Source organism: Schistocerca americana, chromosome 10 (assembly GCF_021461395.2).
Source record: "Schistocerca americana isolate TAMUIC-IGC-003095 chromosome 10, iqSchAmer2.1, whole genome shotgun sequence".
Taxonomy (NCBI): Eukaryota; Metazoa; Arthropoda; class Insecta; order Orthoptera; family Acrididae; genus Schistocerca; species Schistocerca americana.
In genome coordinates, this window is record NC_060128.1 from 53,527,455 (window position 1) to 53,548,723 (window position 21,269).

The 21,269-nt window shown below is 41.0% G+C and overlaps 1 protein-coding gene across 7 annotated transcripts in view; it reads right to left on the reverse strand.

The window, feature by feature from the left end:
• The window catches only part of LOC124552420 (F-box/LRR-repeat protein fbxl-1-like), a 124,141-nt gene that overhangs the window by 42,902 nt on the left and 59,970 nt on the right, over positions 1-21,269 (reverse strand). For all 7 annotated transcript variants that reach the window (XM_047126689.1, XM_047126688.1, XM_047126694.1 and 4 more), the window contains exon 4: positions 1,903-2,210. In XM_047126689.1, coding sequence (XP_046982645.1) covers positions 1,903-2,210 — 308 coding nt within the window. The remainder of the gene's footprint in view (positions 1-1,902; positions 2,211-21,269) is intronic.

A 21,269-nucleotide genomic window follows, 5' to 3' on the forward strand; every position in this document is an offset into this window, starting at 1 on the left:
TAGTAATTCTTACCCACAGCATTTTACATGTTACAATAATGGAAATTCTTGTACAGAACAGGAGTTGTCAAGTAGACAGTTTTTTAATTTGTTTTCAAATTTTACTTGGCTGCCTGTCAGACATTTTATGTCCTTGTGTAAGTGATCAAAAATGTTAGTTGCAGCATTGTGCACCCCTTTTTGTGCAAAAGACAACCTTAATGTGGAGTGATGAATGTCATTTCTACTTCTCCTATTGTAATTTTCTACATCATTGCTCCTTTTGAACTGTAGCGGATTATTTACAACAAACTTCATGAGGGAATAAATACACTGGGAAGCAGTAGTCAGAACTCCTTAAACAGATGTCTACAAGATGATCACGGGTGAGCAACACATATTATTCTTACAGCCATTTTCGAGCTATGAAGACTTTCTTTTTTAAAGATGAGTTATCCCAGAAAATTATTTCATATGACGTTATAGGATTAAAATATATAAAATGTCAGCTTACTGTTTTGTCTCTCCATGGAATTTTCGATGATTCTAAGCGCAAATGTGGCTGAACTAAGTTGTTTTAGGAATTCCAAAATTTGCTTTTTCCAATTTAAATCCTCATCAATGAGGACAGTGAATGTTCCTCACAGAGAAAGTAACCATCAGGATTGCCCCAGGGAAGTGTGCTAGGACCACTCTTGTCCTCTGTACATCTATAAACATAAATGACCAGACAGGTAGGGTGAACAGCGACAATTTTCTGACAATCTCAGTCAGTCCGTTGCAATTAGGGGACATCGGCTAGTACATACTTTTCAATGTCAATAAACCTTACTGACAGATGTACACTTTAAGATATTTTATTTTATTCTGAAAGCAACCAGTTTTGGCAGTTCGTGTTCATGTTGCCATCTTCAAGACCTGTACAATAAGTTCTGCACTGTTCACAGAAGAGCTTCTGTGAAGTTTGGAAGGTATGGGACGAGGTAATGGCAGAATTGAGGCTGTGAGGACGGGTCACGAGTCGTCCTCGGGTAGCTCAGACGGTAGAGCACTTGCCTGAGTTCATGTCTCGGTCTGGCACACAGTTTTAATCTGCCAGGAAGTTTCAAACAATAAGTTCATTGACATTGAAAATTTTCTTATGCTGTAGTTTATGGAAAGTGTCATCTCTGAATGATTGTAGGAAGATTCAGGATGTCTTAGACAGAGTTTCTATTTAATGAGATGGATGAGAGCTTGCTCTAAATGTGCGGAAATGTAAGTTAATAAAAATGACTAGGAAAAACAATTGTGTAATGTCTGAATACAGTATTAGTGGTGTGTGGCTTGACAGAACATCTAGGCATAATGTAGCAAAGTGACACGAAATGGAACGAGTGTGTAAAGAGAAGACAAGTGGTTGACTTTAGTTTTTTGGGAGAATTTTATGGAAATGTAGCTTAGCTATAAAGAAATCTGCAAATAGAATACTTGTGTTTCAAATGCTGCTCAAGTGTTTGGAATCCACACCAGATTGGATTAAAGGAATACATGCAATTATTTCAGATTTGAAATCTGTTACTCACAGGTTTGATCAACACGTATTGCAGAAATACTCTGTGAACTGAAATCAGAATGCCTGCAGGGAAGAAAATATTGTGAAGCACTATTGAGAATATTTAGAGAACTGGCATTTGTGACAGACTGCAGAATGATTCTACAGCAAGCGACATAGGTATCACATAATGACCACAAAAGTAAGATAAGAGAAATCGGCACTGGTACAAAGGAGAACAGATAGCCACTTTTCGGCTTGCTCCATTTACAAGTGTAGCAGGAAAGATAGTGACTAGAGGTCACCGTACACTGACTCGCGGAGTATTTTACGTCTGTGCGAATGTAGGTGAGGTACCAGAACGCGGAGAAAGATGCCGACACACTCACCTCTTCCCCGCCATGGTCCAGCGCACGGTGGCAGAAGTGAGCGTGTCCCTCTTGGCCTTCACGAAGTACTCGACGTCCTCCAGCGGGTGGTAGTCACAGCTGAGGTTTATCTCCCGCAACTTCGGGCAGGCGTCTGCCAGGAAGCGCAGCAGCACAGGCCCCGCACCTCTCCGATTCTCGAACACTTCCAGGCTCTTCAAGTGTTCCAGGCGCGACACCAATTCCGCGTACTGTCGGTCGGCCAGTAAGTTGTTGGCAATTATCAGCTTCTCTATCTTCGGACACTTCTCAAATATGTACTTCAGGAGCTGCAGGGAGAACAAATTGCAGTGTATTTGTTAGTACATCAGTATTTTCCATAGATTACATCTCATTATGGGATGTAACTATTCATTTACTATTGTCATATTTTATACACCGAAACTAACCTTCTCGATATCAGTATTGCTATTAATATTCTCTATGAATTTATACAGCTGCATTCTCATTACTGTGAAAATGAGTCTAAGGACACCATCTATTCCACACTCAGCAAGCCGCAGTGAAGTGCGTGGCAGAGGGTATGTCCCATTGTGTCATCTATTAGGGTTACAGCTTCTTTCCATTCCATTCACGTATGGAGCACAGGAAGAATGAGTGTTTGAATGCCCCTCTGCATGCTGTAAATAACCTACTCTTGTCCTCACAATCCTTATGTGAGCAATATATATATAAGGGGATGAAGTATATTCATACAATTATCATTACAAGCATGTTCTTGAAGCTTTTAGCAGGCTTTCTTGAGATATATGTAAACTATACAAGTTGGTTGACGTTTGTAAGCAGCCGGAAATCACCACGACTACTGTCGAGTGATTGACAGCTACCGCGAATCGGTGTGTCAGAAGAACTCCCGAGAGTCGTGTAGCTGTGATACATGTACCAGAGGTACCTCGAGTACCATCTTCTCCTGTGGATCCTGCCTCCTCTGCAGAAAATACAGGATCTGTCATTACCTGTCCCACTGACTTTGAGTGGCTTGTCAATGGTAGATCCACGTGTCCTGTACAGGGCGGACGGTGACCGAGGAGGACTCAGACTGTCGTACTGATCCCCTAACCGACAAGTTCGAGGTGCTGTCTTTCACTGAAACTGAGCCAGTGGGACCCACTACACCTGTTGTGGGGAAACCTGTTCAGTCCAGTGTCAAGAGGAGGCAAACACAAAAGGTAGGGGTCTATTACTTGTCGGCACTTCGAAAAGTGTACGGTGAATGGTGGTACACCTTAGGGAAATGGCAGCAAGGGACGGGAAAGAACATCAGGTGCACTCAGTGCCTGGGGGGGGGGGGGGGCCCTCATTCAACATGTTGAAGGGGCTATTCCAGGAGCCACTGAAGGAATAAGTTGCAGCCAACTGCAGACTGTGGCACAAATTGGAACAAATCATGTCTGTCGTCCAGGCTCCAAAATCATTCTTGTGTCACTCCAACAACTGGCAGAGAAGAGAAGGTTGAGAGGACTAGCCTTGTGCATGGAGTTTCAATAAGGCTCACAATTTGCAGCATTGTCCCCAGAAATGACGGTGGACCTTTGGTTATGAGTAGAGTGGAAGGACTGAACCAGAGAATTCAAAAGTTGTGTGACAAGCTAGGCTACAACTTCCTGGACTTGCACCATGCGGTTGAGAACTGTAGGGACTCCCTAAGTAGGTCAGGCATGCACTACGCATCAGAGGTAACTCACTGTGTGTGGGATGCACACAAGGATTTCTCAGGTTAGGCAACTCTCCATCCAGTCCAGATAACAATAGATGTAGGAAACCCAGAAGTATCAGTGTAAGATCGGTGAGAGTATTGAAATCCTAATGGTTAACTATACAATAGAAGAAAGATGGGCAGCTTTGAGAGATGAAATAGTGAAGGCAGCAGAGGATCAAGTAGGTAAAAATATGAGGGCTAGCAGAAATCCTTGGGTAACACAGCAGTTATTGAATTTAACTGATGAAAGAAGAAAATATAAAAATGCCGTAAATGAAGCAGGCAAAAAGAAATACAAACATCTCAAAAATGAGATCGACAGGGAGGGCAAAATGCTTATGCAGGGATGGCTAGAGGTCAACTGTAAAGATGAGCTCAGATGGAAAACTAGCCCTAAGCAAAGAAGGAAAAGCAGAAAGGTGGAAGGAGTATATTGAGGGTCTATACAAGGGCAATGTACTTGAGGGTAATATTACGGAAATGGAAGATGACGTAGATGAAAATGAAATGGGAGATATGATACGGCTGAGGAATTTGACAGAGCATTGAAAGACCTAAGTCAAAACAAGGCCTGGGAAGTAGACAACACTCCACAACACTCAGCCATGTGAGAGCCTGTCATGGCAAAACTCTTCCATCTGGTGAGAAAGATGTACGAGACAGGTGAAATACCCTTAGACTTCAAGAAGAATACAATAATTCCAATCCCAAAGAAAGCAGGTGTTGACAGATGTCAAAATTACCAAACTATCAGTTTAATATGTTACAGTTGCAAAATACTAACACGAATTTTTTACAGATGAATGGAAGAACTGGTAGAAGCTGAGTCAGTGAAGATCAATTTGGATTCTGTAGAAATGTTGGAAAAAGTGAGGCAATACTGGCCCTACAACTTGGAAGATGGGTTAAGGAAAGGCAAACCTAAAGATTTTGACAATCTTGACTGGAAAACTCTCTTTCAAATTCTGAAGGGGGCAGGTGTTATTTACAGGGAGCAAAAAGCTATTTACAACTTGTACAGAAACCAGATAGCAATTATAAGAGTCAAAGGGCATGAAAGGGAAGCAGCAGTTGAGAAGGGAGGGAGACAGAGTTAGAGCCTATCCCTGATGTTATTCAATCTGTATATTGAGCAAGCAGAAAAGGAAACAAAAGAAAAATTCGGAGTAGGCATTAAAATCCATGGAGAAGAAATAAAAATGTTGAGGTTCGCCGATGACATTGTAATTCTCTCAAAGACAGCAAAAGGACCTGGAAGAGCAGCTGAACAGAATGGACAATGTTTTGAAAGAAGGATATGAGATTAATGTTGTAAGGGATCTGTGATCCCATGAACACAGATATTAGTATCCGACGCCCAGGTCGATAGCAGAGGCGTCGATTGTCGAGCGCTGCAGGAGGCAGTGAGAAGAGCGTCGAGTGAGCGGCAGTACTGAGAAGATGGGCAAGAAGGGTGGTCGAGCTGAGTACGGTGTCAATGGCGGATGTGCCAAATGAGGAGTAAACTGTAAATTCACGGGAGCGTAGCAAATGAGCGCGACCCCATTATCGTTGTGAGGTTGACCCTCATTAATACCAATTCGTGAGTGATATAAAACCAAAAGTGACAAGTGCCGAATTTTGTGTTTCGTGTCAACCGCGTCAGCCAGCAACGACTGTGGATTGCAGCGAGGATTGTTGTGAATGTTATCCATCATCATTGCGTGTGACGAAGTACTTAAAATCAGCAACCAATAACAGATATAACCGTAACTAAGCGTGTAAGGTGAAGGTAGCAACTGTCTCAGAATTTGTGTGTTAATAGAAAATACATATCAGTTCGTATATCACAACCTTTGTGGTCTTTAATAATAGAAAAACTGTCAGTCATGAACTATTTCATCTCAGAACAGCCGCATTCTGTTGAAATACCTCTGAAACCACAGCAGAAAAACCGATGGCCTTCCATCCAGTAAGCACACAGTCATATAATCATAATAATTAACTTTCTGGCGGCTTTGGTAAATTGCACAAAATCCAATAAAGGATATAACGGGGGTGTTTCAACATCGACAAAAGCAAAATGAGGATGATGGAATGTAGTCAAATAAAATCAGGTGATGCTGAGGGAATCACATAAGCAAATGGGACACTTAAAGTAGTAAATGAGTTTTTCTGTTTGAGGAGCAAAATAACTGACCATGGTCAAAGTAGAGAGGGTATAAAATGTAGACTGGCAATGGCAAGGAAAGTGTTTCTGAAGAAGAGAAATTTGTTAACATCGAGTATAGATTTAAGTGTCAGGAAGTCGTTTCTCAAAGTATTTGTACGGAGTGTAGCCTTGTATGGAAGTGAAACATGGACGATAAACAGTTTGGACAAGAAGAGAATAGAAGCTTTCGAAATGTGGTGCTACAGAAGGATGCTGAAGATTAGATGGGTAGATCACATAACTAATGAGGAGTTACTGAATAGAAATGGGGAGAAGAGGAGTTTGTGGCACAACTTGACTAGAAGAAGGGATTGGTTGGTAGGACATGTTCTGAGGCATCAGGGGATCACTCATCTAGTATTGGAGGGCAGTGTGGAGGGTAAAACTCATAGAGGGAGAGCAAGAGATGAATACACTAAGCAGATTCAGAAGGATGTAGGTTGCAGTAGTTATTTGGAGATGAAGAGGCTTGCACAGGATAGAGTAGCATGGAGAGCTGTGACAAACCAGTCTCTGGACTGAGGACAACAACAACAACAACAACATGGTCCTGTGCGAAAGCATTCACACCAAAGTGCCAGAGTTTGAAGCGCTCTTGAACAGCCGTGAAGCCCACACAGTACTAGGTACAGAAAGGTGGTTGAAACTTGAAATTGATACCTGTGAGATTTTTGGGGAAAGTTTAAGTGTATGTCAAAAGGCTAGGCAAGTGGGAAATGAAGGTGGTGTATTTGTCACAGTAGACAAAAAACTCAAATCCACTGAGATGGAAATTGAAGCTGCATGTGAAATTGTTTGAGCAAGACTCAGAAGACTTGAGAGAAAACAGTTCACTTTAAGGTTCCCCAATCATTGTAATCATCAATGGAGACTTTGATCATCCAACAATTAATTAGGAAAATTAGAGTTTTGTTAGTGGTGAGAGTGATAAGACATCCTGTGAAACTTTACTAAATGCCTTCTCTGAAAATCACCTACAACAGATAGTTAGGAACCCTTCTCATGATGGAAATATATTGGATCTAATGGCAACAAAAAGACCTGACATTTGAGGATGTCCACATCGAAACTGGTATCGGCGAATAAGAAGCGGTTGTGGCAACAATGATTACCAAAGTACAAAGGACTACTGAAACAAGCAGAATGATATAAGTGTTCAGTAAACTAGATAAAAAATTAGTAGTGTCATATCTCAATGAGGAACTTGAAATTTTCAGCACAGGTCAGGAGCATCCAAAGGAATTCCGGCTCAAGTTTAAAAGAATAGATAATCACACACTGGGCAGATATGTACCCAGTAGAACAGTTCATAATGGGAGGAAACCTCCATGATGTACAGTTACTGTAAAGAAACTTCTAAAGAAACACTTTCCTTGCCATAGACAGTCTGCATTTTATATCCTCTCTACTTTGACCATGGTCAAGTAGAAAAACTGCATAATAGATGTAAAACAAAGTGTAGGGCTACAGATAAAGTGATGTAGAATGAAATGCATTTGGCTGTCAAAAGAGCAATGAGTGATGCCTTCAATGAATACTGTAGCAGAATATTGTCGAATGACAACAAAATCCAAAGAAATTCTGGTCATATATAAAGGCTGTCAGTGGCACAAAAGTTAGTGTCCAGTCCCTAGAGAATGAGACGGCAACTGAAATTGAGGGTAGCAAAGCGAAGCATCTGACCGGTCCATCCTCACTCCAGAGTGGGTGGCAGACACTGGTGGGTTTGCGTGTCACTGGGTGGAAGGCGAGAGAGTGAGCAGGCTGTGCAGCTGGCTCCCTGTGTCTTAGCGACAGGTACGAGGTGCTACCCGGCGTGGACGGTAACTCTGAGCCGGCACGGGATGCCTTTCCAGTCGGGCCAGCAGTCGAGTTTCCTGCCCGGCTGGACAAATACGGAGGGTGGGTACGCTAGTCGTTAGGAGCTCCAATGTTAGGCGGGTGATGGAGCCCCTCGGGGAGATAGCAGGCAAGGCAGGAAAGAGTTCCAGTGTGCCTTTGGTATGTTTGCCAGGAGGTCTCATCCAGGATGCAGAGGCGACCCTGCCGGCAACTATCGAGCGCACTGGGTGCGACCAGGTGCACGTAGTGGTACGTGTCGACACGAATGACGCCTGCCGCTCGGGTTATGAGGCCACCCTCGGCTCCTTTCGGCAGCTGGCCAATTTGGTGAAGGCGACTAGCAATGCACGCGGGTTGCAGGCTGAGCTGTCTATTTGTAGCACCGTACCCAGGGTCGATCGTGGTCCTCCGGTTTGGAGCAGAGTGGAAGGTCTAAACTGGACACTCAGACGACTCTGTGGCAGTATCGGATGCAAATTTCTCAGCCTCCGCTATCGGGTGCACAATTTTAAGGTTCCCCTTAATAGGTCAGGCGTGCACTAAATGCAGGTCGCGGCTACTAAGGTAGTGGAGTATGTGTGGTGTGCACGTGGAGCTGTTTTGGGTTAGAGAACTTCTCCCTTGGGAGCAAAGATGATTTGCCTGTCAAATCAGCCACAGCAACCACGGAGAATCTTGGTCCTCACAGATCAGAGATAGAAAGATTAATATGATTTTAGTAAACTGCAGGAGCATCCCAGGAAAGGTCCAAGAATTAGTATCGCTTACTGAAGGTGGCATTGCACAGATAGTATTGGGAACAGAAAGCTGGTTGAAACCAGACATCAGTGACAAAGAAATCCTAAGTTCAGACTGGAATATTTATCTTAGGGATAGGTTAGTCGCCAATCGTGGTAGCGTGTATATGTTGTTGTTGTTGTTGTTGTTGTTGTTGTTGTTGTTGTCTTCAGTCCTGAGACTGGTTTGATGCAGCTCTCCATGCTACTCGATACTGTGCAGGCTTCATCATCTCCCAGTACCTACTGCAGCCTACATCCTTATGAATCTGCTTAGTGTATTCCTCTCTTGATCTCCCTCTAGGGCTTTTACCCTACACGCTGCCCTCCAGTACTAAATTGGTGATCCCTTGATGCCTCAGAACAAGTCCTACCAACCGGTCCCTTCTTCTTGTCAAATTGTGCCACAAACTCCTCTTCTCCCCAATTGTATTCAGTACCTCCTCATTAGTTATGTGATCTACCCATCTAATCTTCAGCATTCTTCTGTAGCACCACATTTCGAAAGCTTCTATTCTCTTCTTGTCTAAACTATTTATCGTCCACGTTTCACTTCCATACAAGGCTACACTCCGTACAAATACTTTGAGAAACGACTTCCTGACACTTAAATCTATACTCAATGTTAACAAATTTCTGTTCTTCAGAAATTCTTTCCTTGCCATTGTCAGTCTACATTTTATATCCTCTCTACTTCGACCATCATCAGTTATTTTGCTCCCCAAATAGCAAAACTCCTTTACTACTTTAAGTGTCTCATTTCCTAATCTAATTCCCTCAGCATCACCCGACTTAATTCGACTACATTCAATTATCCTCATTTTGCTTTTGTTGATGTTCATCTTATATCCTCATTTCAAGACACTGTCCATTCCGTTCAACTGCTCTTCCAAGTCCTTTGCTGTCTCTGACAGAATTACAATGTCATCGGCGAACCTTAAAGTTTTTATTTCTTCTCCATGGATTTTAATACCTACTCCAAATTTTTCTTTTGTTTCCTTTACTGCTTGCTCAATACACAGATTGAATAACATCGGGGAGAGGCTACAACCCTGTCTCACTCCCTTCCCAACCACTGCCTCCCTTTCATGCCCCTCGACCCTTATAACTGCCATCTGGTTTCTGTACAAATTGTAAAGAGCCTTTCGCTCCCTGTATTTTACCCATGCCACCTTTAGAATTTGAAAGAGAATATTCCAGTCAACATTGTCAAAAGCTTTCTCTAAGTCTACCAATGCTAGAAACGTAGGTTTGCCTTTCCTTGATCTTTCTTCTAAGATAAGTCATAAGGTCAGTATTGTCTCAAGTGTTCCAACATTTCTACGGAATCCAAACTGATCTTCCCCGAGGTCGACTTCTACTAGTTTTTCCATTATCTGTAAAGAATTCGCGTTAGTATTTTGCAGTATTTAGTATTCTGTGGCAGTATCGGATGCAAATTTCTCAACCTCCACTGCTTTAAATGCAGGTCGCGGCTACTAGGGTAGTGGAGTACGTGTGGTGTGCACACGGAGCTGTTTTAGGTCAGAGAACTCCTGTCAAATCAGACACAGCAACCACAGAGAATCTTGGTCCTTGCAGATCAGAGACAGAAAAGATTAATATGATTTTAATAAACTGCAGGAGCATCCCAGAAAATGTACACGAATTAGTATCGCTTACTGAAGGTGGTATTGCACCAGACATCAGTGACAACGAAATCCTAAGTTCAGAGTAGAATGTTTATCTTAGGGATAGGTTAGTCGCCAATGATGGCAGTGTGCATATTGCTGTAAAAAATTCGATAATATCTAGTGAGGTTACCACGGACTCCGAATGTGAGTTAATCTGGGTGAAATTGAGTATCAAATAATGGTCAACAATGGTTATCGGATACTTTCGTAGTCCACCTGGGTCAGGATCTGTAGTTGTAGAATGCTTCGGGCAGAACTTGCAGAATATCATTAGTAATTTTCCTGATTGTGCCGCTGTAATAGGGGGTGACTTCAACTTGCCAGGTATAGACTGGAAGTGTTATGCCATCAAAAGTGGTGCCAGAGACAGAGAATCATGAGGCACTGTTCTGGATGTCTTGTCCAAAAATTACTTTGAGCAGATAGTTAGAGAACCAACTCGAGAGGACAACGTCTTAGACCTCCTGGCAACAAACAGACCTGAACTTATAAAATCAGTTAATGCAGAGAAAGGTATCGGTAATCGTAAGGCTGTGACAGAATCTATGATGACGGGTCCTACAAGAAATGTTAAGAAAGGTAGGAAGATGTATTTGCTCAGCAAAGGTGACAGGATACAAATTTCAGAATATCTCAGCAGTTAGTATCAAATATTCGGTGATGAGGACAAAGATGTGGAGAACAAATGGAAAAAATTCAAAGGCATCGTTCAATATGCACTAGACAAGTATGTTCCAAGTAATGTTTTAAGAGATGGAAAAGATCCACCACGGTGTAATAGTCGTGTTAGAAAAGTGCTACATAAACAAAGAGCACTTCAACTCAGATTCAAGAGAAGTAAAAACCTAGGTGACAAACAAAAGCTGAACGAAGCGAAAATGAATGTAAGGAGAGCAATGAGAGAAGCTTTCAATGATTTTGAAAGTAAGACATTGTCAACAAATCCGAGTAAAAACCCTAAGAGAGTCTGTGTTGCGTGGCCACCAAGAGCTGTTGCATAACGATTTGATTCACGGATCAAGTTATATGGGTCCCTCCGTGAATAGCGATTTTATGACTATGACATGTGGGGCCTGAAGATTGCATCAATGTAATGCCGAAACTGGTAGCACATAGAAGTTCATAAAATAAAATAAATTTCTACAATACATACGGCTGTTGGTAAATTATTGGATCAAGAAGTTCATGCCAGCATCCATAATGGATCAACAAAGACTAAGAGATTTTGGTTGTATGTAAAATTACTAAGTGGGTCAAAATCATTAATTCTTTCTCTCAGTGACCACACTGGCACCAAAATGAAAGATAACAGAGAGAAGGTCAAAATACTGAATTCGGTCTTCTGAAGTTGCTTCACCGTGGAAGATCGTAACACTGTCCATCCTTTCAACCGTCGTACGAACATCGAAGTTGCAGATACTGAGATAATTGACCACGTAACTGAAAAGTAGCTGCAATCGCTTAGTAGTGGAACGGTCTGAGGACCAGATGAGATACCTATAAGATTCTATAAAGATTATGCAAAAGAACTTGCTCCCCTTCTAGCAGTAATTTATTGCAGATCACTTGAGCAATGAAAAATACCTAACGACTGGAAAAAAGGCAGGTCATTCCCGTTTTTAAGAAAGGCCGTAAGACAGATCCACACAGTTACAGACGTATATCATTGATGTCAATCTGTTGTAGAATTATGGAACATGTTTTATGCTCAAGAATTATGATGTTTTTGGAAAATGAACATCTCCTTTATAAAAATCAACATGGATTCCACAAATAGGAATCCTGTGAAACTCAGCCCACTCTATTACTCCATGAGATCCACAGCACAGTGGACAACGGCGCTCAGGTTGATGCCGTGTTATTTGAGTTCAGTGAGGCATTTGACACCATCCCTCATTGCCATTTAATGAAAAAAATATGAGCTTACGGAGTATCAGAGCAGACCTGCAATTGGATTCAAGACATTCTTGCAGACAGAACTCAACATGTAGCTTTTAATGGAACTAAATCGACAGGTGTAAAGGTAATATTCGGAGTACCAAAGGGAAGCGTGATAGGACCGTTGCTGTTAACAATATACATAAAGGATTTAGAAGAAAGCATTGGATGCTCTTTAAGGCTATTTGCAGATGACAAAGTTGTCTATACCAAAGTAGCAACATCAGAAGATAGTAAGAATTTGCAGAACAACCTGCAGAGAATTGATGACTGGAACAGACTCTGGCAGTTGACCTTGAACATAAATAAATGTAACATATTGCGCATACATAGAAAAAGAAATCCACTACTGTACAGCTACACTAATGACAAACACCTTGAGACAGCGTCTGCCGTAAAATATCTAAGTGTAACTATCCAGAGTGACATTAAGTGGAATGACCATATAAAACAGATAGTGGGAAAAGCAGACACAAGACTCAGATTCATCAGAAGAATCTTAAGGAAATATAACTCATTCACAAAAGAAGTGGCTTATAAGGCACTTGTTCATCTGATTCTTGAGTATTGTTCATCTATCTGGGATCCCTATCAGGTAGAACTGGTAGAGAAGATAAAGAAGATCCAACAAAGAGCAGCACATTTCATCACAGGATCTTTTAGCTGGTGAGAGAGCATTACAGAGATGCTATACAAACTCCACTGGTAGATGTTACAAGAGAGGCATTGTGCATCACGGAGAGATTTCCTTTTGAAATTTCAGGACAGCACTTTTCAGGAGGAGTCCGACAACATATTACTTCACCCTGACATACATCCCGTGTATTAACCACGAGGAGAAAATTCAAGAAATTAGAGCCAATACAGAGGCTTACCGACAATCAATCTCAATCTTCCCACACACTATTCAGGAGTGGAACAGGGTTCGAGTGGTAGTGAAAGTACCCTCCACCACACATCATTAGGTGGCTTGCGGAGTATGATGTAGATGTAGATGAAAGGGTGAAATGTTTAACTCCATTTTCAAATCTTCCTTTACAAAGGAAAACCCAGGAGAATTGCTCCAATTTAATCCTCAAACCATTGAAAAGATGAATTAAATAAGTGTTAGTGTCAATGGTGCTGAGAAACAGCTGAAATTGTTAAAACTAAACAAAGCTCCAGGGCCCAATGGAGTCCCTGTCAGATTCTCTGCTGAATTTGCAGCCAAGTTAACCCCTCTCCTCACTACAATCTATCGTAGATCCTCGAACAAAAAACCGTGCCCAATTTTTGAAAAAATGGCACAGGTCACACTCATCTACAAGAAGCGTTGTAGAAGTGATGCACGGTTTTTGAAAAGATTGATCATGTGAAACCCAATTCGCACTTTTCTCACGTCATACTGAAAGCTTTGGATCAAGGCAACCAGGTAGATGCAGTGTTTCTCAATTTCCAAAAAGCATTTGTCTTAGTACTGCAATGTCAAAAGTATGTCAAAAGCATGATCATATGGGGTATCAAATGAAATTTGTGACTGGGTTGAGGACTTTTTGGTAGGGAGAATGCAGCCTGTTATCTCGGATGGAGAGCCATCATCAGATGTACAAGTAACTTCGGGTGTGCACCAGGGACCATTGCTGTTCATGTTGTATATTAATGACTTGTAGACAATATGAATAATAAAACCAGTCTTTTTGCAGATGATTCAGTTATCTATAATGAAGTACTATTTGAGAGAAACTACTTAAATATTCAGTCAGATCTTGATAAGATTTCAACATGATGCAGAGTTTGGCAACTTGCTCTAAATGTTCAGAAATGTAAAATTTTGCACTTCACAAAATGAAAAAATGTAGTATCCTATGACATAATACCACTGAGTCACTGCTGGAATCAGCCATCTCTACACCCAGGTGCTTGTATATGCTTTGTAGGGACACGAAATGGAATAATCACATAGGTTCAGTCACGGATAAAGCACGTAGTAGGCTTCAGTTTATTGGTAGAATACTGGGGAAGTGCAATCAGTTTACAGCAGAGATTGTTTACAAATCACTCGTGTGACCTATCCTAAAATATTGCTTCAGTGGGTAGGAGCCGTACCAGGTAGGACTAACAGGGGATACTAATGTATACAGAGAAGGGGAGCACTAATGGTCACAGGTTTGTTTAATCTGTGGGAGATTGTCACAAAGATACTTAAGGAACTGAACCAGAAGACTCTTGGAGATAAATGTAAACTATCCCAACAAACTCTGTTAATGATCCCTCAAGAGCTGGCTTTAGATAATTACTCTAGGAATGTACTACAACTCCCTACGTATTGCTCACAGAGGTGGCGCGACGGTACAATTAGAATAATTACTGCGCACACAGAGGCATTTAAACAATCATTCTTCCCATACTCCATACACGAATGTCACAGGAAGAAACCCCAGTAACTGGTAAAACGGGACGTACTCTCCGCCGTGTAGCTCACCGTGGTTTGCAGAGTATAGATGCAGACGTAGATGTAGATGAGTCTGTCAATTCAGTATCCGCAGTATCTCTGTGACACTCTCTCACGGGTCAGACAAGCCTGTGATCATTCGGGCTGCCTTTCTTTCTATCCTCTGAATATCCCCTATCAGTCTTGTCTGGTATCCCCTATCAGTCTTGTCTGGTATGGGTCTCACACACCTGAGCAATATTCTAGAATGGATTGCAGAAGTGTTTTGCAAGCAATCTCTTTTATGCACTCATTCTATTTTCTTAGTGTTCTACCAATGAACCAAAGTCTGCCACCCGTTTATCTATGGCAGAGGCTACAAAACAGTTCAGTTCAATTTCCCTACAAATTCTTACATCCAGAGATTTGTATGAGTTGCCTAGTTTGATGCAGCTGTCTGCCTCTTTATCTCTGAATAACCACTCAGCCTACACTTGTTTGAACATCTTTCCTTCTTTCCTGTAATTAAGTTCTGGTCTGCCTCTAAAATATGTAGTCTTACTAACATTCCCTGCCCAACTGACACCAGGCAAACATTCATAATTTTGTACTTCACAGCATTTACGTTAGCTTCATCTCAATACATTTGGCAGTGGCCCTGCCATAGTGGTAACATCTGTTCCCACCAGATTACCGAAGTTAAGCACTGTCGGGCCGGGCTAGCACTCGGACAGGTCACCATCCGATCTGCCGACCGCTGTCGGCAAACGGGGTGCACTCGGCCCTCGCGAGGCAAACTGAGGAGCTACTCGATCGAGAAGTAGCGGCTCCGGTCTCTTAAACGTACGTATGGCAGGGAGAGCAGTGTGCTGACCACATCCCCCTCTGTATCCGGTGACACCTGTGGGCTGAGGACGGCACGGCAGCCGGTCGGTACCGTTGTGCCTTCACGGCCTGTTCGGGCGTAGTTTAGTTTAGTTTCTTTTCGATACATTTACTCAAATGTTTTTTCATTCTCCATTTCATGTGGAGTTTACAATACTGACAGTGTGGTATCATCTTTCTCATCTGATGCAACACCAGACACCACGATTTATTAGCCGACAGTCAGCAAAGGTGAGCAGACGGCAGCTGTATAGTCAATAAAAAAAAGGTGATGGCTCTGTAACTATACCGTGTAATTTATATTAAGAAAATGTTCAGTTATTGCCTATTGCCAGTAGAATTATTTTCCACCTGTTCATCATAGGAAATGATTTGTGAATGTATAATGCAGATTTATAGTGAGTAGTGAGAGGAATTATCACAATTATCACAATTCACAATATCACATTATCTGTAGTGAGAGGAATTATTCACAATTTAAAAAAAATTGCAACTGGGTATTTTTATTTATTTTGCACAGAGTTTGGGAAGTTATATGGAAATGAAGCATTAAAGATTCATTTAGCCCAAATGGAAGATTGGAATTAGAAACTCAGAGAATGTAACAAGCCTTTTATTACAGCAATGAGTGGTAGTTGTCTTTGACTTAAAAATAAGAACAAATTATTTTACTAAATCCAAGAAAACTGATCTACTAATAGTTTTCTACACTGAGGTGGGTAAACAAAAGAAGAAAGTATTACAACAAAACTATTCTTATATTATTGCGATGAAATGGAGATTTATTATGGTGTACAGAGTTTCCTCATATTCCTCCAAAGTCCACTTCATATAGCAGGCACCAGTAACTGAAAAGTATTTTGAACTTCAGTCCAAGTAAAGCATTATAATCAAATATACTTCCCTTCACCACCAAATTAATTACTCCTCAATGCCACAGATTGTTCTGTATCGAGCTACTCCTTCCTTTAGCCACATTGTGCCAGGGAGTTATTTTCCCCCCAATTTATTTATTTATTTATTTATTTATTATCATCCCATTATCATCACACTTGTGATATAGGATTTGTCAGGATACATTTCAACAACTATATAATATCTTAACAAAATTTTTTTCTATGCTGAATTCATATGAATCTATCTTATGTTTAATACAATATACAACTAATAAGTGTTTTTATAATGTAATTTCTTATGTGCTTAACAGACCTATTCCTCGATGTTGTGATTTCATTTGTCACATTTATGATATCATATATTCTTATACAGTTGAGCAGAGCTATTCACTTATCCTGTAGTGACATTTGTCAAGCATGTGGTTCTTTATATAATAATACAGTTGAGCCTAGAAATTCACTTACACTGTATCAACATTTGTCAAGCATGTGACTCTTTATAACAGTTTTAAATTTATCCTCATTTTCCAGCTCTTTGATATGTTTTGGTAGTGCATTAAAAAAGTTTGATGCCTTGATTACAAACATGTTTCTGACTTCGGGTCCTTGTTACAGCTTGTAAGGGGAAATCTTTACATTGCCGTGTATCGTAATTATGATAGTCTGTATTGGTTTTAATTTTGTCCTGATTTCTTTTGATCATCAACAGACATTTCAGAATGTATAATGATGGAATTGTTAAAATTTTCAGTGCATTAAAAAGGGGCCTACAATGTGTTTGAGGTGGGCTCTGGCTCATTATCCAAATAGCGCATTTTTGCAATTTGAAAATCTCATTTAGACGACAATTTATTTTTTCCCAGAATACTATCCCATAGGACACAATGGACTGAAAATAGCCAAAATATACTAATCTGGTACAGTCATTACTACAAACTCTTGAAATTATTCTAAGTACAAAACATGCTGAATTTAGTTTTAGTGCTAAGCTCACCAAATGGTCCTTCCAGTTTATCTTCTCATCACTGTGCATACCCAGGAATTTTGCACACTGTACTCTTTCAAGTTGTTTGTCCTCCATGGTGGCATTTAGGTCATCATGTTCGCTTATTTTTCCATATTGCACATAATTAGTTTTTTTTTTTTTTTGCATTCACTGTTAGCTTGTTTGCACTAAACCATTTTTGTATATCTTGTAGGACATGGTCCACAGTACTGTGCAATGACTGCTTCATATCACTAACTATTAAACTAGTATCATCAGCAAATAACATGATTCTAGCTTTTCTCTCTGACACCCGGATATCACTAATGTAAATGAGGAACAGCAAAGGGCCTAATACACTTCCTTGGGGTACTCCTACAGTGACCTCCCTTGGACCTGACCTTAGTTTAATTTTTTGGCTAATATTTGGTGCTGTAATTTCAACTACCTGCATCCTCCTTTCCAGATACGACTCAAACCACTTTTTTACCGGTCCTCTAATACCTATAGCTTCACGTTTTTCCAAAAGTATGCTGTGATCAACAGTGTCAAAGGTTTTTGACAGATCTAGATTTAATCCAACTACACTTTTTCCCTCTCCCAATTTACTGATTATTTCTTTTGTGTATTCCAGTACAGCTGTTTCGGTACTTCTCCCAGCTTGAAAACTGTGCTGATTACTGTTTACCAGATTGTGGATATTAAGATTAAGGTTTTACAGATACAAATGAAATATAGAGTCACACATTGAGAAAGTTGGGAGAAGTGAGACAGGTCTGTAGTTTTCTATTTTAAACTTAATTCTCTTTTTCAACAGGGGAACGACTTTGGAAATTTTCAGTTTCTGTGGAAACACTCCCTAAGCCATTGGCACGTTTGCTACGTGCATCAATGGTTTCGCTATTTGATTAGCTGTTTTCTTTGCTAGTATTATTGGCACCTCAACTACTCCAGCTGACATCTTGGACTTGGGACTTTTAATCACTTTTAAAACTTCCTTTTCGTTTGTTGGGACTGCCATCATACTGCTGGGTGCCTTGGGTGCTGCTTTCCTTATCTGCTCCCCAAAATTCCTGCTTAATGTCTGGGGTATATTTAAAAAGTAATTATTTATATAACTGGGCATGGCATATTTATCTAACATTTTATTCTCCTCATCTTTTAGAATAATTTCCTTATCTTTGATAGGTACCCCAGTTTCTTTTCTCACAATTTCCCATGCTATTTTAGTTTTATTTCTGGACTGTTTTATTTCCATGTCATTACTTATTAACTTTGCATTTGCAATTACTCTGCAGTATATTTTCCTATACGTTTTTACATATTCTATAAAATCAGTATCTGCACACTCCCTCAACTCTGAATTGAGTTTTTTCATTTTTTCACACGATTTATTAATGCCAAGAGTCATCCAAGAACCTGACTTTATGTGTCCATTAGACTTGATTCTGGTCAGTTTCTTTGGGAAACACATATCAAAGTTCATCAGATAATTCGATGAAAATACACTATATGCCTCATCTGTACTTGTTTGTTTCATAACATCTAACCAATTTTTATTTTCTAAGATACTTATGAACTGATGACAGCTGTCCACAGAGAAGTTTCTTTTGTAAATATTATTTACACCTTTATCGTCGTTTGACCTTAAAGGGATTTCAATGGTGAGAGCATTGTTGTCAGACAATCCTAAATCTATGTTACCTCTATTTCACAGAGTACCTCTTTGTCAGTTACTCATCTAACCTTCAGCTTTCTTCTGTAGCACCATATTTCAAAAGGATCTGTTTTACTGTTGTCTGAATTGCTTATCAATCACGTCCCAATTACATACAAGTGTAGACTCCACACAAATACCTTCAGGAAAGGTCTCCTAACATAAACGTAAACACCGCTCACGGATTAGGCCTCAGGGCTGTTCTGGCTGGCCAACTGCTGCCTAAAAGGCACTACGAGGAGCAATCTACAACGGTGGAATGTGTGATCGGCATGCTAGCAATTGCTCCAGCCATTGTAGCCACCAGATGAATCCTGATGATGCTGTTGCTTCTTAATTTGACCTCACAAGGGCTGAGTGAATACCGTACCATATCTCCCTATCTCAAAAGATATCTGAAGAGGTACCAGGAATTGAACCTGCCACCTCCACACTGAAGGCAGCAACATTAATCGTTTGGTTACAGAGGTGGACTTTCTGACACTTAAGTTTGAATTTGATGTTAACAGAGTCCTCTTTTTCAGAAATGCTTTTCTTGTTATTGATAATCTGCATTTTACATCCCCTCTAATTCAGCAATTATGTTATTTTGCTACTCAGATAACATAACTCCTCCACTACTTTTAGTGTCCAATTTCCCAATCTAAATCTCTTGCCACAGCCCGTTTTAATTCGACTATATTCTGCTACCCTGTCTCGCTTTTGTCGACGTTCCTCTAATATCCTCTTTTCGAGACATTATCCGTTCTGTTCACCTACTCTTCCGAGCCCTCTCCCGACACTAACAGAAATTACAGAGTCATCAGGAAACCTCAAGCTTTTAATTTCTTCTTCCTGAACTTTAATTCCATTTTCAAATTTATTCCCAGTTTCCTTTACTGCTCACTCAGTGAACAGACTGAACGACACCTGGTTTAGGCTACAACCCCATCTTCCTCACTTTGCAGCACTGCTTCCCTTTCGTCGGGTCCGCACGTGGCGGGTGTCATGGAATAGCGGGTGCTTAGACAGAGAGCAGATACGATTAGAAGTACGCATAATCACAGTGGCACTGCTGTTTACGTAAATTCGTACAGCATGTCCAAGAGATTCCATTAGACAGAGCCTAATCATTATAAATGATCAAAATACAGAAACACCACTATAACCTTCACTCGTAGACTACTAGTTGGCTCATTGCAGTGTCTTCTTATCCAGTTCAGCAGTGGTGCTACATACGTGTACGACCAGAGATGTGGCTTCAAGACGGCAGCGGATGCGTTCTGCCTGGCACGGTATCGATACTGTACGGCACTGCAACTTTCGTGCCCTTAAACTCTTACATCTGCAGTCTACTTTCTGTACGTGCCATAAATATCCTTTCACTCCCCGTATTTTATGCCAGCTAACTTCACAGGCAGTATTGCCCTGTGTGTTTCTACATTTCTCTGGAACCCAAACTGACCTTCCTCGAGGTCAGCTTCTACTAGTTTTCCCGTACCTCTGTAAGCGTGATGGCGTGTCAATAAATAAGTTGCAAAACAGGCTAGAGGCAATAAAAATCGAAGTAACTTCCTGAAATTTGTTTCACTTTGCTACATATTCACACTGTACATTCAGACACTTATCCCACCTTTTTACAAGCCCTCAATAACTGGCAGCAAAGAAGTCTTCCGAGGGTAAGTTGGGACCGTAGGGCAACTGTTCAAAGCATTCCCAATTAAATATTGGTAACAGGTCCCGTATTTGTCTTTCTGTACGAGGGCAGGCACTGTCATCTAGAGGAATCAATACATATGTGGTGAATGGTGTGTCAAGAGTTCCCACACACTGGTGCAGTATGACATGGCATTCGGTGTCTCACCGTGAGGCCGGAATTTAATCAGTGTGTGTCCCAAAACGTGGTGAGCAGAATCTTGCAGGCTGACGGAATGGCCTTCAGTGTTTTTATTGTCAAAGAGGTAGAATGCTTCTGTTCCGTGGATGGTCGTTTGGTCTCTGGTTGAAAGTGGTGAACCCAAAACTTGACCCCTGCAACAATTTGTGCCACTAAATCCTCTCCTTCCTTCCTTCCTTCCTTCCTTCCTTCCCCAGAGTATCGAATGAGGTGCTGTTGAGAAAAACCCATTATATTCATTTTGTGCTCCTCAGTCACCATGCTAGGCAACCACTGTGCACAAACTTTATGCTCACCCATTATAGTGTAAGCTGTTTGACACGAACAACCTACAGCACGTGCTACGCCACTGATCGCCACATACCACTCGTTACGAATTATCTGCTCCACACACTGCTCCTCAGTTTCAGTTGCAACCACTGCAGGACAGCAAGCATGTT